The sequence below is a fragment of the Enoplosus armatus genome, chromosome 20 (genome assembly GCF_043641665.1).
Source record: "Enoplosus armatus isolate fEnoArm2 chromosome 20, fEnoArm2.hap1, whole genome shotgun sequence".
NCBI lineage: Eukaryota > Metazoa > Chordata > Actinopteri > Centrarchiformes > Enoplosidae > Enoplosus > Enoplosus armatus.
In genome coordinates this window covers 2,632,024-2,651,814 of record NC_092199.1, presented here as the reverse complement: position 1 = coordinate 2,651,814, position 19,791 = coordinate 2,632,024, and the positions used below count along the sequence as shown (strand labels likewise).

General features: G+C 41.4%; 2 protein-coding genes across 2 annotated transcripts; one reads left to right on the top strand and one right to left on the bottom strand.

The window, feature by feature from the left end:
• Positions 1–4,192: 4,192 nt before the first annotated feature.
• kctd2 (potassium channel tetramerization domain containing 2) lies at positions 4,193–8,451 on the bottom strand. Its single transcript, XM_070927263.1, has 6 exons — positions 7,859–8,451; positions 6,360–6,468; positions 6,177–6,268; positions 5,898–5,993; positions 5,055–5,180; positions 4,193–4,534 (listed from the first exon to the last, which is right to left on the bottom strand). Exons 1-6 carry the CDS (start codon positions 8,213–8,215, stop codon positions 4,505–4,507), a joined length of 810 nt encoding a protein of 269 aa, XP_070783364.1. The 5' UTR covers positions 8,216–8,451; the 3' UTR covers positions 4,193–4,504.
• A 1,176-nt stretch (positions 8,452–9,627) lies between these two features.
• On the top strand, positions 9,628–18,067 carry tubgcp2 (tubulin gamma complex component 2). The gene is made up of 18 exons (XM_070927238.1): positions 9,628–9,692; positions 10,058–10,234; positions 10,470–10,598; positions 10,959–11,135; positions 11,386–11,545; positions 11,686–11,893; positions 12,019–12,218; positions 12,524–12,713; positions 12,814–12,959; positions 13,044–13,224; positions 13,570–13,750; positions 14,319–14,491; positions 15,386–15,514; positions 15,604–15,724; positions 15,917–16,060; positions 16,228–16,344; positions 16,543–16,706; positions 17,631–18,067. The coding sequence occupies exons 2-18, from the start codon at positions 10,085–10,087 to the stop codon at positions 17,704–17,706; spliced, it is 2,646 nt and encodes an 881-aa protein (XP_070783339.1). The 5' UTR covers positions 9,628–9,692; positions 10,058–10,084; the 3' UTR covers positions 17,707–18,067.
• Positions 18,068–19,791: the final 1,724 nt, after the last annotated feature.

Sequence of the window (19,791 nt, the reverse complement as noted above, 5' to 3'; positions counted from 1 at the left end):
CATGCATCACATACACTTTGCACTAACACAGAGGTCAGACACAATCCAGTACACAACACCATAATCTCTAGAACAATGCATGCTCTCATGTTTTCACGTGCCCGAACAACAGAGATATATATTTTTTTGCAGATTTGTTAAAATTGCACATTATCTGTCGACTAACTAGCGCAGGTGAAAGTAAAAAAACTGACGGGCTATTTTCTGTTCTAGGTGCTTGATTCAAATGTTAAGATAATCACACTGCAAAGTTCAGCTCGGTCAGTGGCTCCCAAACTTTTTGGGCTCGTGACCCCTTAAAATGAAGCGACCCCTCGTCACACGTGTCTACCGGTTGTGACCAGTTCAACCAAAAGCTCAAGAAGTAAAACTATCCGAGAGTCTACCGCTTTGAGTGCTAAACGCTAACATGCTGATGTCTAGCAGGTATATTTTTTTACCTTGTTAATCATCTTACTTTAGCATGTTAGCATGCTAACATTTATTTATTAGTACAGGTGGGGGTGATGAGAATGTCACCAGTTCTGCAGGTATGTGATCTTAAACCAAGCTAGTAGACAAATTAAAGTTTTGTCACATGACAGTTGTTGACATATTTCAGTCTGGACTTCAGTGATGGACCGACTGACTCTGCCATGCTGCTAGTGTGGCTAATAAAAAAAGCAATTATTAGAGGGAAGACTAAATTAAGCAGATTTTTCTACCTGAAATGTTTTTTTTTTTTGCTTTCTTATCTAGTGGAAACCATTTTGTGACCTTTCTGAGGATCCCAACTGGCCCTCAGTTTGGGAACCACTGAACTGTGCAACCAAGGTGAGATAAAACTGGGTTCACAAAGGTGACAGGTACAGTAAGTGCTTCAAAGGTTGATTACACACATCTAAAAATCAGAGATGGCTTCAGCATGCAACTCAAGAAAAAAGAAGCGATGGCGAGTTTATAGTCTAATTGGCTTTTGATAAGAAGTGCACTGCTGGAGTTTTACTAAGATAAAAGCAGAGGAGGGAAACCTGCTTTGACTGGTCTTCCTGCTTCCCTCCCATTTGGTAGCGCTGTAAACTCAATGCTAACCACCACCAGTGTTTACAGCAGAATCAGACACAATTTTGAGCCTCCAGGAGTGTGAGGGATTGTGGCACAAAGAAAGCAGCTGGTAATCTTTTTCAGTTTTGTCGGTATGTATCGTAACATTTAAAATAATGCAGGGGACGATGGATTTGTTTTGGCTTGCCTCTCACTGAAACACTAACAATAGAAAACAAGCTGAAGACCGCATTATACATTATACCTCAGGTAGGTGCCTCCTGGCTTTTTTAAGGTATGAGAGGCACCTTATGATAAGAGGGGAGAACAACTGTGCACAACACAGGTCAAAGGCACAACACTGGACACAGACGAAGGGAAACGACACCCAAGGTGCTTTGCAAAGGCCCAGAGAACAACAAGGGAGAAAAAGTGCTCCTCAATGAGACCTTTTTGGGCATTTTTAGCAGCACACGGTCTGCTCACGACTCAGATTAGCAGAATTAAAACTGCACAACACACAGTCGAGAGGAAAAAGAAAAACAACTGAGAAGAAGTCACATCAAAGTTTGAGCTCTGAGGCCTGACTGAACACGGTCAGAGAGCATGACAACAGCAAAAGGTACAGATTTTTTTTTTCTCGTTAAACGCATTCTTTTTAGATCATGCTTGATATAACATAACTGCATCAAATATGTTCTTTGTACAAAGAATGGTGTATCAAAGTGATCAATGCCAGTGATAAAGATCGGACGCCCCTTAGCTTTCAGGGACGGTGATTGAAATGTGAGTTCAGTCTGCACGATCGGCAACAACAAGATGTTTAACTTCTCCGTCTGATATGTGGAAATATGGCTCAAACTTTGCATTAAGTTGCTCATATAACACGGCTGCATTTACACCAGTAACAACATTATATTCACTTCTGTCAACATTGTCTTTTTGTAGGATGAAGTGATGACACCATTAGACTATCGACACAAGACTTTGTAGTAAATCAACTGTTTTTAAGTTAAATTCACTGGTTTCAGCTTCTCAAATGTGAAGATTTACTGTTTTTCTCTGTTTGATATAATTATAAGTTAAATATCTTTGGGAAAATAAATATTTGAAGACGTCACTGTGGGCTCCAGGAACATGCATTTGACATTTTTCAGTATTTTCTGACATTTTATAGACTATTTTTTATTTTATAGATCATTTGTTGCAGCACTATAGTTTGGTGACTGCTAGGGCTGCAACTAACGATGAATGCCAACTGCTCACTCAAGTAAAAGATTAATAGTTTAGTCTATAAAACATCTGATAGTGAAAAATGTCACGTTTTCCCAGAGGCCAAGGAAATGTCTTAAATGTCTTGTTTTATCAGATCCAAAACCCCCAAAAATCCGCTTACAATGATATAAAACATAGAAAAACAAAGACATTTAAGCTTGAACACAGTTACAGTTGGTTAAGTTGCACGACTAATCAGTTTCTGGTTACTTGCAGCCCTTTTTAAGATGAAGCCAATTCAGTTTTACTTGCACAAAACTCATTGAATTCTTTTATAATCATTTGACAACACATATTGTATATATTTAGCCTGATAATCATTCATTTTCTCTATAAAATCAGAGACGTGTGCAGCGATTCAGAGGGTCAGAACCAGACTTGTGTATATGTTATTCCATGTTGCTCAAATGTTGTTACTTGTCTTAAAAACAGCGCTATCACACAGTAACTTAATGTCAAGTATATTTCAAAAGAAATATACTCTAGCCAAGTCGGTACCTATCTGCTGGCACAGAAAAAAAAGTCACATACTGAAAATACAGGGTTCCCTCTGAAGCTCAGAGAACTCTGGCAGGTTCACTTACAGCATGTAAATGTCTGTGATAATGTAGGCTCAGGTGTCTCAGGGCTTTAAGCGTGAGGAGTACAATTCAGCTTGCGCCACAGTTGCTACAAGTGCTGCAGAACGTAAGACAACACAGTCATGTGGGTGTTAAGTTGAGGGCTGGCAACAGAGGCAGCTGCAGAGTGAATGAATATTGGCGTGAGAGTAGCACGAGGCCGGGGAGAGAGCCGAGGTGCGTCAGGGTTTTGAGGCAGCATACAAACTGGCCACGGTCCAATCCACGCCACGCTTGTCTGGACAAATGGCAATGACGGTAGTTTTCCTTATCCCTAATTACAATTTTAAGATATGCAAGAGATCAAAGTAGGATATCTAAGAGAAAACGTATTGACAATATCTGGAGGGTTTTTTTTGAGGAACACTACAAGAAAACGTGCAGCTGAAAAACTTCAGTCATGGACAGAAAGCAGAGAGGCACTGCATACACATACTCACATCCATGTTACCGGGTGGGAAACCTTCAGGAAAACTGGTTATGAAAAAATGATATTGTCTCCCGTCATTTAAATAGACTCACCCACCAGAATATGTAAATATATGACAACTATGATACAGAAATCAATAATTACACATTTGCATTCAATTTTTCATATAATTTCATCATGTAGCCTATATAGATTTATATAGATTCCTCACATGCCGTGACAAATTGTACACAGGTGTAGTTTAGTCTTTTTGAGTCATTTGTTTTCTTTTGCACGGAAATATTCCAAATTTTCTCCCTGGGAGGACAGACCAGATCAAGCCCAAAAACCGGAGACAGGAGGAGCAGGATGCCGCAGTGCCGCACCAAGACGTCCGTCGCTCGTTTAAGGTGTTTCTAAAGAGAGCGGAGGAAATGCTGCACCAGGCTGAAACAGAGTGATCGGACTCTGCATCACGCCGCTCCGTCTCACCCTCCTGGCTCGGTCTGTTGTCCCGCGAGCTGCCTCAGACGTCAGCCGAGGAGTCTGGGAGTGCAGAGAGGCAGGCGTCCATTAACAGATTCAGGTGAAGCGAGAGGCTCAGTCAGTGGAGTTTATTCCTTTATGTCCTTTGAGAGTCCTGAGGAGGTTTTCTGCTGAGTCAACAGAGCCAAATGTATAAGAGAGAGGAAGTATCCCGTCTGCTGACAGCGATGATGATGATGACGATGATGATGATGATGAGTTATAGTAGCTCTGTGGTGGGCGTCCATCCACTGACAATAATAAGGGGCTACAGTCGGCACCGTAAGCCTGCACCGCAGTGACACTGACCATCAGAAAGCTGCTATGAGGAAAACCACTCACTTGTGTTCCCTTTTAAACTCCCCCCCGAAGTGTCCCACAGCCTGCGACGGCGGAGAACAAACAAGAAGACAAGTCAGGGTCGTGTTGCAGCACTGGAGGAGAGGGGGGGCGTCGGGGAGCCCCCGCTGTGGAAAGGCACACCAGAGGAGGAGGGAAGGGGGTTGACCATGATGATGATGATGAAGGTGATGGTAGAAAGGTGGAGGGGGGGGGGTAAACTCATGGATCTTGATGACAACTGGAGAAAATGTTCGTGTTCTTGTTTTGTTTTTGTTGATTAAGTGTTATTTAGCTCGGGATCCGGGGCTCTTCACATCCGCGAGCCTCGCTCCTGCAGGATCTGTGAGGACAGACGGAAAAACTAAAATCAGTGAAATCACTTCAAATCTCAAACTGAAGCGGACTTATTTCTGTTTTCCATGATTTTGTGAAGGCGATTAAGGCACAAAGCTCTTCCCCACCCTGTCTGTGACATTGGTTCCTACTGAAGACATAAATATTTTAAAATGGCTCACAAATATTTAGTTTTAATTTAGATAAAAAAAAAGTCTTTTCCAATTTCCTAAAACAGCTGGACACTAGTTCTTAACATGACTCAAACAGGAGTAAATGATTTTTGTTGGGGACTATTTTCAGTGGCGGATTAACAGGCATTTGATGCTCTAGTTCAGTGGTTTCCAACCTTTTTGCTTTATGACCCCTTAAGGCCTAATGAAGTTATCCAAAAGAAAAAGTAACAGCATTCAAATAAGGCTGTCGATCCACAGACAATACGTATTAGTGGCATCATTCACTGGTTTCAGTGTTTTCATGGGATTTGTTGACAAAAAGAAGCGACTCGTGCTGAGCAGATCGCTCACCTTGGCCTTCTCGGTGGGCTCGATGACGATGCCGTTGGTGGAGTTGTTGAGTTCCCGGGAAACTACGCATAGAAACTCCGCCTGGTCCTCGTTGCCGTAGTTATAAGAAGAGCCGATACTTATGAGCTGAGGACAGGAAGAGAAAACAAAAGGCAGGAAATTGTAAGGTCGCCCCCGTGGAAGAAATATAAAGTTTTCTCTTTCTTGGTTTCAGCTTCTCAAATGTGAGGACGTTCTGTTTTTCTCTGTTTTAGATGATTCTAAATTAAATATCTTTGGGTTTAAGATTGTTGGTCCGACAAAGCAATTTGAAGATGTGAAGTTGTCATTTGCCAGACATTTTAAAGATAAAACTATTCATTATTAATCGAGAATCAACCCTAGCAGTCGCAAATCTACAGGGCAGCAACTAATTATCATAGTCAGATCAGTCAGTCAAAATATATTAAAAACAAAATCCTCACAGAAGCTAAAACCAGAGTGTTTGCATTTCATACTAAAATACAACGTCAACTGATGTGAATATGATGCCTTTTCTGGTGCAAATGCAGCCTTCTTATACGAGCAACTTAATGCAAAGTCTGAGTCATATTTAAACACATCGGATGGAGAATTGACACATCTCGTTGTGCAGACTGCAATGATATGAACATTACAATGATTAATAGTCTGTGATGATAAATTGAATATCTTTGGGGTTTGGACAAGTTGAAGATGTCTCCTCCAGAGTTCTCGATATGTTTTAGGTCCATCTCCAAACTGAAGCCTGAAACAGCAGCTTTGAAACAACTCAAGCATAAACTAAAACATGACAAGAGGGGAAAAAAGCTGCATTTTCTGCACCTGCTCAAACTTCCAACCGTCCGACATGGTTGAGACCATCTGTGTGAGTTCCTCCTCTTGGCACTGTAGTACTCGATACACATGCTTCACGGGGCCCTGAGGGACACGACAGGAGCACACACACTCAAAACAACATCAATAATCTGCACACAAACACAAATAAAAAGCTATTTTTGGTTTTATTTGTACTAGAAGAAAGTCTGGCGCACAGATTTATCCGCCAGTTCTATTCTCCGTCCTCTGACCTGCTCCCCCTGTTCTGGTGTCTGTTTTCAGTACCTGAGATGTCCGGTTCTCGTTGTCCCGTATCCTCTCTTTAACCAGCCTCACCAGTGATGCGATGTTGTAGAACTCGGCTTCCTCAAGAACACCTGACATGAAACAGTGGATCATCAGTCTTTGAGTGACCACTCTGCGTGATGTTTGAGCAAAATATAACAGCGGGGGATCAAAACATTTTACCTTCCTCCGCCAGATTTTTATCCATGATCAGTTTTCCGTGCCGAAGGTAGTTCAGGATGGGGCCGAAGTACGTGGGGTCCCTGTCGATCAGGTAGGCTCCTGTCTCGTCCTGTAGGAACACAGAGTTGACATTTGAGAGGAGGATTGGTTTGAGCCTGACGGACACATCAGCCAATAAAAAAAAAGAATTTCAAAATAAAGCAATCATGATTATTATCGGCTGATTTTAGCTAATCACAGATATATTTGTATCAGCGTATATGCCAATCAATACGGAACGAAATACCAACGATATGTTTGAGTTGATTTGGTGAATAAAATTTGTAACTATGCAACTGTAAAATGTCTCAGGACATATCATGGTAATTCTTTAATAACCACATTAAGAGATATCAGCCGATATATTGTCAGTCGATTCTTTTAAAGCTCTCGAATATTGATGTCTGTATCTGCCTCATGGACTCTTGAATCCAGATCCTGATCTCATCTCATTTCACGATCAATTCATGACGATCTTTGTCCCTGAAGGTTCATGTAAATGTATTAAATAAAAGTGTTTTCAGTTTTCATGACGTTAGCAGAGGCTTGTCTTTGTTTCAGGCTGTAAAACACTGCAGGAAACAGCAGACGATTCAATCTCATCACAGATAAATCGCTCTCAGCGTGAATATGTCCATCGATATGTACAAACACCAGATATGTTTGAGGCCATTTAGAAATGTTGCTACAACGAAGTTTGTTTACCAGAGAGCAAGTTTAATTTTCAAATGTAAAATGAGAAATATTACAGAGTTGAGGATTTGGTGCTTTTCTTTTGTCTAACAGGAAACTAAACTGAATCTCTCAAAAACAAGCGAGCATGTGGACCTTGAGATGAGACTGTTTTTTCCACTGAATATCTTTGGATTTTGGACTCTAGCTCCGACAAAACAAGAGATTTGAAGCTTCAAGATATTCTGATGCCCCCCTTTCTTTTCTTTTTAACACATTTTAGACACTTTATACAGTAAAACGATGAACGCATATCAAGAGAACAATCTGCAGATGAACCAATAATGGAAATAATGATTCGTTGTAGTCCTACACGGTAATGGAGCATAATTATTTGCTTTAAAGGTCAGTTTGATTATTTGATCATGATTTTCCACACATTTGACATAACATAATGTCGACCGATATCGTTCTTAACCCAACTAATATCATGACAATCATTTCAACCATATTACCAGTGGTGGAAAGTTACTAAGCACATTTACTCAAATACTGTACCTAAGTACAATTTTGAGATACTTTACATGAGTGTTTCCATTATCCATACTGCAATCCAGAGGCAAATATTGTACTTTATACTCACAACACCAATATAATATATGTTATTCTGAAATGGACCATTCTACACAATGACTTTATACTTCCACTTCACTACATTTCAGAGGGTTACTAATTACTTTACAAATCAAAACTACAAGAAAATCAAACAGAGCCCATTCTGTACTCACTTTGTCAGAGTCCAGGTCTGGGTCCTCTTGACACAGTCGGAACAGGAAAGATTTTGGGTCCCGACACAACGTCTGTTTGGTCGTGATGAAGTAGGTCCCACCGACGTTGAGACGAACCCATCGTGAGCCCGGCTTGTCCACCGGTTCGGACGGGGAGCTCGGGTTGCTCTTCACCGGGAACCCGAACACCGACCGTCCGCCGCTGCCGCTCGACATCCCGCCGGGACTGAGCTGGCTGCTCCGCGGCGGAACCATGAGAGTGGGCGAAGCCAGGCGCACAGAGCCCCGGACATCGCGGTGCTCGGGCTGCTCTATGGTGCTAGTACCGCTCGATTCTACAACATGCAGTTCAGCCATGTTTTCTTCGTCTGAAAAACACACACAACCGCACGATTAGCTAACGATACACTGCGGGGAAACAAATTCTCTCAGCCGATTTGTAAACAGAGCGAGGATATTTTTCTCCGACGGGGTGGCTGGCATCAGGGCGTTGCTGCTCACACTCGACCGCCTCCGCCGCCAACGCCAAAGATTAAGACACAAATATGATTATTAAAGGCTGTACGATGTTCGCGGCATCGCGTTTAATCGTTTCTTCACAAGATAAATTGCTCATTCTTGTCTATTCAAACGTTAATCAGAGAAAGGCAATTCTTCCGGGTTGTAACGTGATTACTGTTTACTTCCGCAATGTCATCGTTTTTCAAAATAAAAGCAAACACGGTGAAAGTTGCTTTGAGGAATTTTAGCTTCTCAAGTATTTTCAATTAAATTGGATTAACATTTATTTGTTGAGCACCATATCATACAAAAGCTGTTCTTCACATAAATACACAATAAAATATGAAAAGTTGATTTCATCTGAAACATTTTAGAAAATAGATAAATAAGATTAAGTTAGAATAATAAGAAAATTGTTGCTTGTTGTTATCTCACTTGGATGTTTGACCTTCACTTTGTGACATCACAACTAGTCTGCAGGCCAATCATGGTCCAACATGCAGCAATATTTGCTTATTTACAGTTTCTGGATTGTTTTTGTGACAGAGATTTTTAACATTAAAATGTCGTAAGGACAACATTGGATGTCTGGTGTTAAATGTGTGGACTGCTAAATGCAATTCACTTGTGAATCCACTTCAGATACACACGTAGACTTACAGCTGAATTACATTCATAGTCTGCCAGTGTTTCAAGCGATCAGGAGTAAAGTACTCAAGCGGAAAACCACAAGAACCACACAGAGTTAGTAATAACCTTAAAGCAATCATTCAGTTGCTTTTACTATAATACAAAGGCATGGCTTGTTTTCAGATGGGAGCGTGCATAGTGCTCATTCAGCAAACCTGCTATGGTTACGACACTGTGGTGGTAAAGGGGTGAGCAGAGACATGGAGGCAGAGAGGAGGAGGTTCTTCTAATCAGTGTAATTGAACGTTATGTTGATTTAAATTATTGCTATGAAATAATTGTGTTTGTAGTGTTGTTGGATGCTGGGAAACATCTGGAGAAAGTAGGAGGGGAGGGTTATGGCCTTTGTTGGAAAAGAAAAACATTTTATATATTTGTTACTGGATGTTAATCTGTTACGGCTGCAACTAACGATCATTATCGATTCTCTATTCTTTTAAAACATAAAACATTTGTGAATAAAAAAAGTCACCTGAAAAGATAATAAAGTTGTATCATCATGGTTGACCTGTGGGGGCAGTGTGGCGCCAGTACTGCGTAGATTACAGCAACAGAAGAAGAAGAATTTAACTGGTGGTGGGCGCGTTTGGATCCGTACCTGCCCTGGTGTTTGTTGTTGTGTTGTACTACACAAGACTGACAGGTACAGTGCTGGGACTTTGGTTAGACATGTAATAAGGCTTATGATAACTCAGTTATGTTATTGTAGCTGTTTGGCGAAGTCGGGACAAGCTAGCTACGCAGTTAGCATCCTCATCTTACAGGCTAGTTCATTTTACCCGGTTCTGGCTGTCTAGCTAGTTAGCAAGCTAGCATCAAATAACGTTAACTGTTAGCGCAGCATCAGTACAAGCTCGTGAGAGAAGATGGTGCAGCCTTTAAAATCACAGGTTGAGACAAAGCCTGCATTATTGCATGTACTCAGGGTGGTGTTTGTCAGTTTGTGATGTTGATATATATCAGCTGTAACGGGGCTAACGCTATTCTCCTCCTCTCTCTTGAATAAAGTGTGTTGTCACCACAGCTGCCTGAGCCATGAGTGAGTTCAGGATCCACCATGATGTGAACGAGTTGCTCAGCCTGCTTCACGTTCGAGGAGGTGATGGAGCAGAGGGCTACATAGACTTGCTGCAGAAACATAGGACTCCCTATGTCACAACTACAGTCTCTGCTCACAGTGCCAAGGTGGGTCTTACACACTTATAGAAAGGCTATAATACAATTTTACAGGGATGTCTCATGTGTCACATGCATATCTGGATAAACAACAGTCATAGTCAGCACAATTGTGTTGTAAGAAATAGAAATGTATCATTCTGTGGTAGAGACCCCACATTCAACCCACAAAGACAAAATAATGATTGACAATAACAACTAACTGTGGCTATTCTCTTGATATTGGCTGTTTCATCATTTTCAGGTGAAATTAGCAGAGTTCTCTAAAACCCCAGAGGACTTCTTGAGGAAGTACGAGGAGCTCAAATCCAAAAATGTTCGAAACCTCGACCCTCTAGTCTATCTGCTGTCCAAACTCTGTGAGGATAAAGAGGTAATACATAGTTTACAAGCAGCTAATTATATGGTTTTGTTTGTTATGGAAATCAAATTGATTTATTTCACCCATTGGTTTCATGGGTTTGAAATGATAATGATGTAAAAGAATGATTCATGTTTTCATATGATTTTCTTTTATCTCTTAACAATTTGAGTAGTGTTAACAGACAAATGAAAGTGCAATGTACAGTTAATGCTAATGTCACTGATGTAAATAGAAGATTGAAACCAATTCATAAGGCGTTGGAAGTGGCTCAATTTGTTGAGCAGATACCAGAAAACGTATGTATAAATGTATGTTAACCATTCTTATCACACTACCTCTAATCACAGCTTCATCATGATGTTTTTGTAGACGCTCCAGTTTCTGCAGCAGAATGCCAAAGAGAGGTCAGAGTCGTCGGCGAACACAACTTCAGCCACAACTACCAGTTACACTTTGCCTCAGACCAGCACCAAGATGTCCATGCAGGAACTGGATGAGCTGCGAAAGAAGCTCGGCAACGTGACGGCCAGCTCCAACGCTCCTCTGGTGAGTTCTTACTCGGACGCAGTAGATCTGAAGGTCAGGTTGGCCCATGAAACTGTAGGATTGGTCATTTCACGAGACTTGAAAGAAACAAATAGATATCAAACAAAAGCCCCATTCGGGTGGGATTTATTTGTCTTGGGAGGTTAGGTTATTTTAAAAATACACCCGCTGTTCAGTGATTTTAACCTTGTCTGGAAGTGTGACGCTGCTTGTAATTCATTGGTCTCTCTCTTTGTGATTTTGCCTGCAGCCCGCTGAAGTCACACGGAAGATGCTGAGGGACAAACACAACAAGAAGAACCCGACCCAGCCCAACCCTGTGTTTCCTAACTGGGTGTACGACCGCCCTGCTCTCCTGGGAGACTTCATCACCAGCCCCACCCCTCCAGGAGATCCAGCTGTGGCCATTGGTAAGCCAGTAAATTTGCAAATTCATTTCTGCTACATGCAGTCTTCTGCAAGACACCAGCTCAGTTTATTCCTTCAATACTGGATCATGGACTAGGTGAAAAGATTACTTTTATTAAAAGCTTGTGTTATCTGTGGTCAGGTACGATGCCCCTACCTGCTCAGGAACAAGCTCTGGTGGAGGATCTGCTATTCGTTCTGGTTGGAGTTGATGGGCGAGACATCACAGCTCAGCCTGTACTGGGGAGGCAGAACCGATCCTTCATTGTCGATTCAACACTGGACATGTCTATCAAAGAGCTGGTGAACAGAATATTACCAGTTGCGTCATATTACTCCACTATAACTCGGTGAGAATGTAAAAATATTGAGTTGAATCAACCCTTTCAAATCAATAAAGCTCATTTGTTCACACACATTCATGACTGCCTCGGGGGAAATAATGTACGATGGTGGTTTTGTGTTCGTCCTTCAGCTTCATTGAGGAGAAGTCGTCCTTTGAGTACGGCCAGGTGAACCATGCGCTGACGGCAGCGATGAGGACCCTGATGAAGGAGTACCTGATCCTGGTCACTCAGCTGGAGCACCTCCAGCGGCAGGGCCTGCTGTCCCTGCAGAAGCTCTGGTTTTACATCCAGCCCACCATGAGGACCATGGAGATCCTTGCCTCTATTGGTAAGAGTCAAATGAACACGAGCTGCTCATTTTAACCACTTGAGGGCGATCTGAACCAGTTTCAGAGAGATCATCAGCAAATTTGGCTCAGATGTTAATAACAATAGTTAGGGACAGAGGGTTATAAAGAGTCACAAGCCAAATAGGTTGGGAACCACAGGATTAATAATGTGTTGTATTTTATGAACTTATTTATTAAGTTATTACCTCAGTTTTATTCATTTCATCATTCAGATAACGTTTTGTAAAGAATAGTTTTTAGATACCCGGAACTTTTTAAAAAACGAATTAACTGCTTTTCACAGCGTCCTCGGTGGATAAAGGGGAGTGTATGGGCGGGTCGACACTGAGTCTTCTTCATGATCGAACCTTCAACTACACCGGAGACAGCCAGGCTCAGGAGCTGTGCCTCTACCTCACTAAAGCAGCCAGCGTCCCTTACTTTGAAATACTGGAGAAGTGGATCTACAGGGGTATCATCAAGGATCCATACAGGTCCATAGACTGATGCTCAAAATAAAGAAACACACTTATACAACTGTATCTGCTGTGTGTTTAAACCTGATTTAATATCCTTATTTCTGCGTCCTCACAGTGAGTTCATGGTGGAAGAGCACGAGCTGCAGAAAGAGAAAATCCAGGAGGACTACAATGATAAGTACTGGGATCAGAGATACACCATCGTACAACATCGGATTCCCTCCTTTCTACAGAAAATGGCAGACAAAATATTAAGCACAGGTAAAAACAAAAAAAAACAAACGTAAAACATTATAGGAGCCTTTCTTAGACAAAAGATTTACTCCCTTCTCTGTTATTGTGAAGGGAAATACCTCAACGTGGTGCGGGAGTGCGGCCGCGATGTGACGTGTCCTGATGCTAAGGAGGTCCTGTACACCCTGAAGGAGAGGGCTTATGTGGAGCAGATAGAGAAAGCTTACAACTACGCCAGCAAGGTCCTGTTGGCCTTCCTCATGGAGGAGAAGGAGCTGGTTTCACGACTAAGGTAAATGGATTTTCAGGTAATTTATAAAGATGGAGTGACGGGTGAGATGACAGAAAGAGAGGACGAGATGCTGCGAAGCCACAGACGGATCAGTGTCATTCAAAAGCCCTCTATGGAAGCATCTGCACTTGTTATGTTTCTCCATTTAACAATATATCTAAGTTGAAGCTCCTTTCATGTAACACAAGGACAGTTTACATACAGAAATACAAGCAAAAAGCTTTGGATTTAAAAACAGAAATTACCCGTCTGTAGTTCTTACAGTTGGATATAAAACTTCACATTCTTTGTCTGTAGTGATTTACTGGCCTTTAAAACTATATGTGCCTGTGTTGTTGTTATTAGATCCATCAAGCACTACTTTTTGATGGACAAAGGTGATTTCTTTGTGCACTTCATGGACCTGACGGAGGAAGAGCTGAAGAAGCCGGTGGACGACATTGTTCCTCCCAGACTAGAAGCCCTCCTGGAGCTGGCTCTCAGGATGAGCACGGCCAACACGGACCCCTTCAAAGACGACCTCAAGGTGGGTGGAAATAAGACTGGAGTTCTGTGTGAGCTGACGGACCGGATCGTAAATATGAATCTGTGGTGCTGCAAGACGGTAAAGCTGTTAATAATTACAGTACATATATGAAAGCTATAATCAATATTTTTATATTGACAATTGATAAAATAACTACTTGTATGTGAAAGTAGGCGCTTGAGATGAACATATATCACCAACTCTATCATTCCTCTCAGGTCTACGGAGCGCTTTAGCGTCTTTCAGCTCATTATTTTGGTTTTCCGGCTGCTACTCTTCTGTTTTCAGTAAACAAAAGCTCTCAGGAAAATATTATGAATGTATTCCTCAAACTTCAAGTCAACTTCCTCTGGCTCAGAGTTAACTCACAGTGATGAGTCAAGTTTGACTTTAAGAAGACAACTATAAGAAATCTCAGGAAAAGAAAATTAAGTGAGATGGAAAACAGAAAACAAAACAAAAACTTGTAACTGTCTAGTAAGTCCAGTCGTCGTCCTTCACTCGTGACTTATGAGTCATCCTGTTTCACACTTTGGTAATGTTTGAACTTCCTGTTTTCTTTCCACAGATCGACTTGATGCCTCATGATGTCATCACTCAGCTGCTGCGGGTGCTGGCCATCGAGACCAAACAGGAGAAGTCCATCATCAACGCGGACCCGGCCGACGTGGCCCTCAGCGGGCTGGAGGCCTTCTCCTTCGACTACATCGTCAAATGGCCGCTCTCGCTCATCATCAACAGGTTCTGTTCTGCTGCTGCCTGTTGATTTTATCTTGTTTTCTTAACTTTCAAGATATTTCTGCATAAAACACAACTTAATAATCAACAACAAGTCACACATGTTGTTATAATTTGTTATGCTCAAAGAAATGCAAAACAAATCAATGTAATGTTGTAGGTGGTGGTGAAGATGCGTTTCTTCATTTTAAAGATGACGGGAGCCACAAATAACATAAATAACAAAAATAAAAAGGTAATAAAAGTAATACTTCTTCTTTAAAATATACATGCTGTGGAAAACCTCACTGTGCTGCATAGTATGTATTTTCCAGACAAAAATAAAATAAAATTATTGATAATAAAAATTAGTGAATCTTTGTTATTGAACAGTGAGACTGAAAAACAGCGCCTTACCGTCACGTTAAGGATTGTGATCAGCAACAAACAGGTTTATTACAAAGGGCTTTTACGAACGTCAAAGAATACAGATCTTAACATGAGATGATCTAACTGATCTAAGGATTCATCAATAGAAAATTAGCAAATATTTTGATAATATCGTAATCGTTTTAGTCGGTTTTAACATTTGCTGGTTCCAGCTTCTCAAATATGAGGATTTGATGCTTTTTCTTTGTCAGACATGACAGAAACCTGAATATATTTTGGGCTTGTTGTTTGGACAGAACAAAACATGAAAACATGAAGACGTCACCTTGTGCTGTGGGAAATTATAACGGCATTTTTCACTATTTTATGACTTTTTATGAAAATAATCGTTGGATATTTATTTATGTAGTACTTTGTAACTTTTGAAAAGTGATCTATAAATACATAATAATACATTCTTTTTTCTGCACATGCAAATCTCCAACACACATAGTAAAAGACAGTATGTCATTTGTATTCATGTTCCAGGAAAGCCCTGACGAGGTACCAGATGTTGTTCAGACACATGTTTTACTGCAAACATGTGGAGAGGCTTCTGTGCAACGTGTGGATCAGCAACAAAGACTTCAAACAGTACTCCTTACGCTCTCCCAAATGGTGAGTTGATGTTGAATTTTGGGTGAATTCATGTAAAACTCTCAACCAGCGTGACGTCCTCACACTCTGTTGAAACTATCTGGACTCAGGTTTGCTGCGGCGTTCGCCCTTCGACAGCGTATGCTCAACTTTGTGCAGAACATCCAGTACTACATGATGTTTGAGGTGATGGAGCCCACCTGGCACATCATGGAGAACAACCTGAAAACAGTGAGTGAATGAGCTCTCAGCTGTCACAGAATCCGTTTCACTGTTGAAGTGTTGTTGTCGCTGCACTCATGTGAGTTGGTGTTAAAGGTTAGAGGTCAGGACGCTTACAGAGGTCTGAAAAAGAGACACAAGTTTCAGAGAACACGTGATCTTGTGGTATTAGTGCCGACCGTCTGTCTCCTCCTTCTGCAGGCGTCAAACATCGATGATGTACTTTGCCACCACACCAGCTTCCTGGACAACTGCCTGAAGGACTGCATGCTGACCAACCCAGAGCTTCTCAGGATCTTCTCCAAACTCATGTCTGTCTGCGTCAAGTTCACAGACTGCATGCAGGTTTGTTGACATGATGATAAAGAGGAAATGTTTTCTGAAAATCAAAACAGCTGCTTGTTTCTGCTTTTGACATCTGTATCTTTACAAAATACGGAGCAGCGTTAAAACCTGAAAATGAAACCAGCAGATCCCAAATGCTTGTACTAAGATGTTTGTTTTTGTTGCAGCGGTTCACTCAGAGCATGAGGTTAGAGCGTCTCTCTCTGGAGCAAGGCACTATGGGTGGGCCTCCCACTCAGAGCGAACGTGCTGAGGAGGCAGAGAAGAAGAGGCTGACCACAAAGGTATTTCCAAAACACTCGTCGCCATGGCATCAAAGAAACTGATGTTTGACCAAGTCGACTGTGTGCTGGAGGAAATGTTCAGATTCCTTCTTTGTGTTGCAGAAATGTGAACATGTTATGAAAAGGACATGAACGTTGCATCAAAACCAGAACAACTGGCACACAAGAATACTGTAATATGTTCTTTCACTGCTTCAGTTTTTAGCGGAGTACGTGGACGCCCTGCAGTCAGACGCAGGCTTTGAAGCCACCATCAGCACTTTCGACAGTAACTTCAGCACGCTGCTGCTGGACCTGCTGGACAAGCTGAGCATCTACAGTACCAACGACTGTGAGCACAGCATGATCAGCATCATCTACAGGTGAAGCTGGGCCAGAGATGTGTTTTTGCATGTACAAGTACTTTATATTACTGCTACCATGTTACAGTGTTTTCATTTTTTTAATCTCCTACCTATCCAACCATTGGTTTCTATTCATTTCAGCAGGAACATCAGGCAGAATTGTTTAAGTTACTGTAGATAATCCATTACAGAAAGCATCATGTCTGCTTTTATTTTTGTCAGTTAGGTTCACTGCAGGGTAATAAGACTGAACGTGCATTTAGAGAGTCTGCGTCCCTCTCTTATCAACCTCGTTTCCAGCAGCTGTCTTCAGTGAAACGCTCTAAAGAGCCACTGTACACTACCTGCTCAGCACCAAACAGAGAGAGAGAGAGTTAGCGGGTGAACATAGTGGAGCATTTAACAGCTAAAGAGCAAGATATTTTCTCAGGAGTTGGTGGATTTCAAACAGAGCTAAAATATCTGGCTCTTTAGCTGTTAAATGCTAATGTTGCTTTGTGCCTGCCGGATGTGCAGATAGCAACTGTTTGCTAACATATTCACCATAGTAACATTATGAGGTGCCTCATGTTGTGTTTTCAGCTTGTTCTGCTGCCCCCAAGTGGACAAAATAGGTTATTAATGCAGCTTTAAAAGTGATAGAAAGATGATACTTGAATGTAATAAACTTTAAACACCAGTGAGTTGTGAAGGGCCAAATACTTTTGATCTAACTCATCGCCAAATACCCACAATGTCCACACGTTTCATGGCCTGTTTTACATTCAGGTAGTTACTGGCAGTGCAGAGAGAGCTACAGAGCTACTGTATATTTGTTCAAACTAGACCAGACACCTTGTTTTCCCAGATTTAGTTACACTACATTCAAAATAAATTGAACCAATTTAGATAAAGAGAATCTTGATATTTTTGGTTGCTAACTCTGCTCTTACTATTTCACAGGCTGGATTTCAACGGCTTCTACACTGAGCGGCTGGAGAGGATGGCCATAGAGCGGAGTCAGAAAGCATCAGCGTAGCACGTCACGTCTTTGTGTGTCAGATTAACTGTCGGCCAGCAATAAAAACGTCCTTTCCTCATTTCTGTCCATCACCACGACGACCGCCCAGATAAAGTACCATACAGACACCGCCTGTTGACTCAAAGAGCTGATACTTCAATGTGTATATTAAGTACTGTATGAAATGCAGTTATAGTCGGATGTTTGCTGCCTCATTTCAATGCTTCAAATTGTACATTTTAAGAAATGTTTATTCTGCTCTGAAAGTGTAAGTCATGACGCTCCTTATGGGTAACTTATTGTACCTGTACAGTGAGAGTGTATGTTTGTATTCATTAAAACAAGACTTTACTGAATGAATTTAGACTCTATGCCTTAACTAGACCCTGTATTTGACATGTTCTTGATAGACAACCGCTATGAAGCCATTATTTGGCTGCTGCGAGCTTAGTTGAATTTGAATTATTTAAGATAAATGCAATTAAAATCTGGCTTAAAATATTTGATCGTGGTGTCCAGCCCATTGCATTGTATAGTAGTGAAGTATGGAGTCCGCTCAGTCATCATAGCTGTAAACCGTTGGGACAAACATCCAACAGAATCTGTACAGTCTGAATTCTGCAGATACATTTTACACGTACGCAGGAAAACACCAACAAATGCCCCCCAGCCCCCTAGACACCCTCCACTCCAAAGCCCTCCGAAACCCAAGAGCTGAGCCCAGAAGAGTCCCCTATGTCAACTGGTGCTGAGACTAACTGCCCCCTCTCAGGCACACCAGTCAGATTAACCAAATTAAAACGCAATGTAAAGAAACCTATTTGGAACATTGGAAAGAATAAACTAAATGCCAAAGTAGATTAGAAAGTTATCTGGCCCTAGGAAGATATAAGGAACTGGCAGAATGTCTCTCTACTGTCAGAGACAGGAAGCAGAGGCAAATCCTGACCAAGTACCGGCTCAGTGACCACAAACTGGCAACCGACACAAACAATCATGGCAACCAAAAGAAAACAGAAGATGTGGTCACTGTGAGACAGAGATGCACTTCTTCCTACAATGTAAAACATTCAATGACACGAGGAACATTTACTTTTACAAGTTTAACTCTGTCATTTCAGATTTCAAAGATTTTAATGGCCTCTCAAAATTACACATATTCCCAGGAGAAGGAGGCGAATATTTATTATTCAATAATGTGCGCATCCATTGTGGCCATTTGTCAGTTGAAGATAGTAGGTTAAGTGATGTTATTAGTTGGTCTGTGGCCTGATAAGTGTTAAACTGACAGTTTAATTCATTAGATCCGCCTCAAGTTTAGCAAAGCTAAGAAGATATGCCGGAAATGTAACGACGCTGACTTCAAAATAAAAGCGTGGAACATGTCAGTAAAAGTTCGTGCATACTGATAAATATTTTGTTATGAGTAGATATGTATTTCTGTTGTAGAATATCTTATATGTACGATTAGAGACTACACACCGGTCCCGCTCTTTCTGTGCTTGTTTACTTGTCCTCTGAATGTGTCTGTCGTGTGTGTCTTTCCAAGAAATAGTGCGCATTTCCAAGAAATAGACGGCGCCACAAAGTGAAGACAGCGTCAACCATAAAGAGCTTGGACTTCACTGCTTAAGTGGGCATTTCCAAGAAATAGACACAAAACTTAATTGAACTACGCTCACATAGACAACATTTTATTCTTTATTCGTTATCCAGCGGCAAGTTGCGTCTGCGTATTTTCGCGAATTCTGCTTTCTTGTTGATAAGATAAAATGTTTGTCAACGTTTAAAATCAACATTTAATACAATATTTAGTTTTCCCGCTCCACGCTGCTCTTCTTCGCTGGAACGTAAGATCGTCACAGTAACGTTAGTAGTTAAACGTTGGTTTAACTAAACGTTGGTTTAACTACTACCCGGCTTAATACTTTATCGTTACGGACAGACAGGACACATCTGCGGGATCACGAAAATATCTTTTAAACTACAAAAATAACGTTTTGACTTCCCCCGTAGGGTCAGCGTAAGGACCGTCATGTGAACGACTGACGGACTAGCTAGCTAACGTCCGAAGTGCTGGGGTCACAAACTCGGCTATGATCA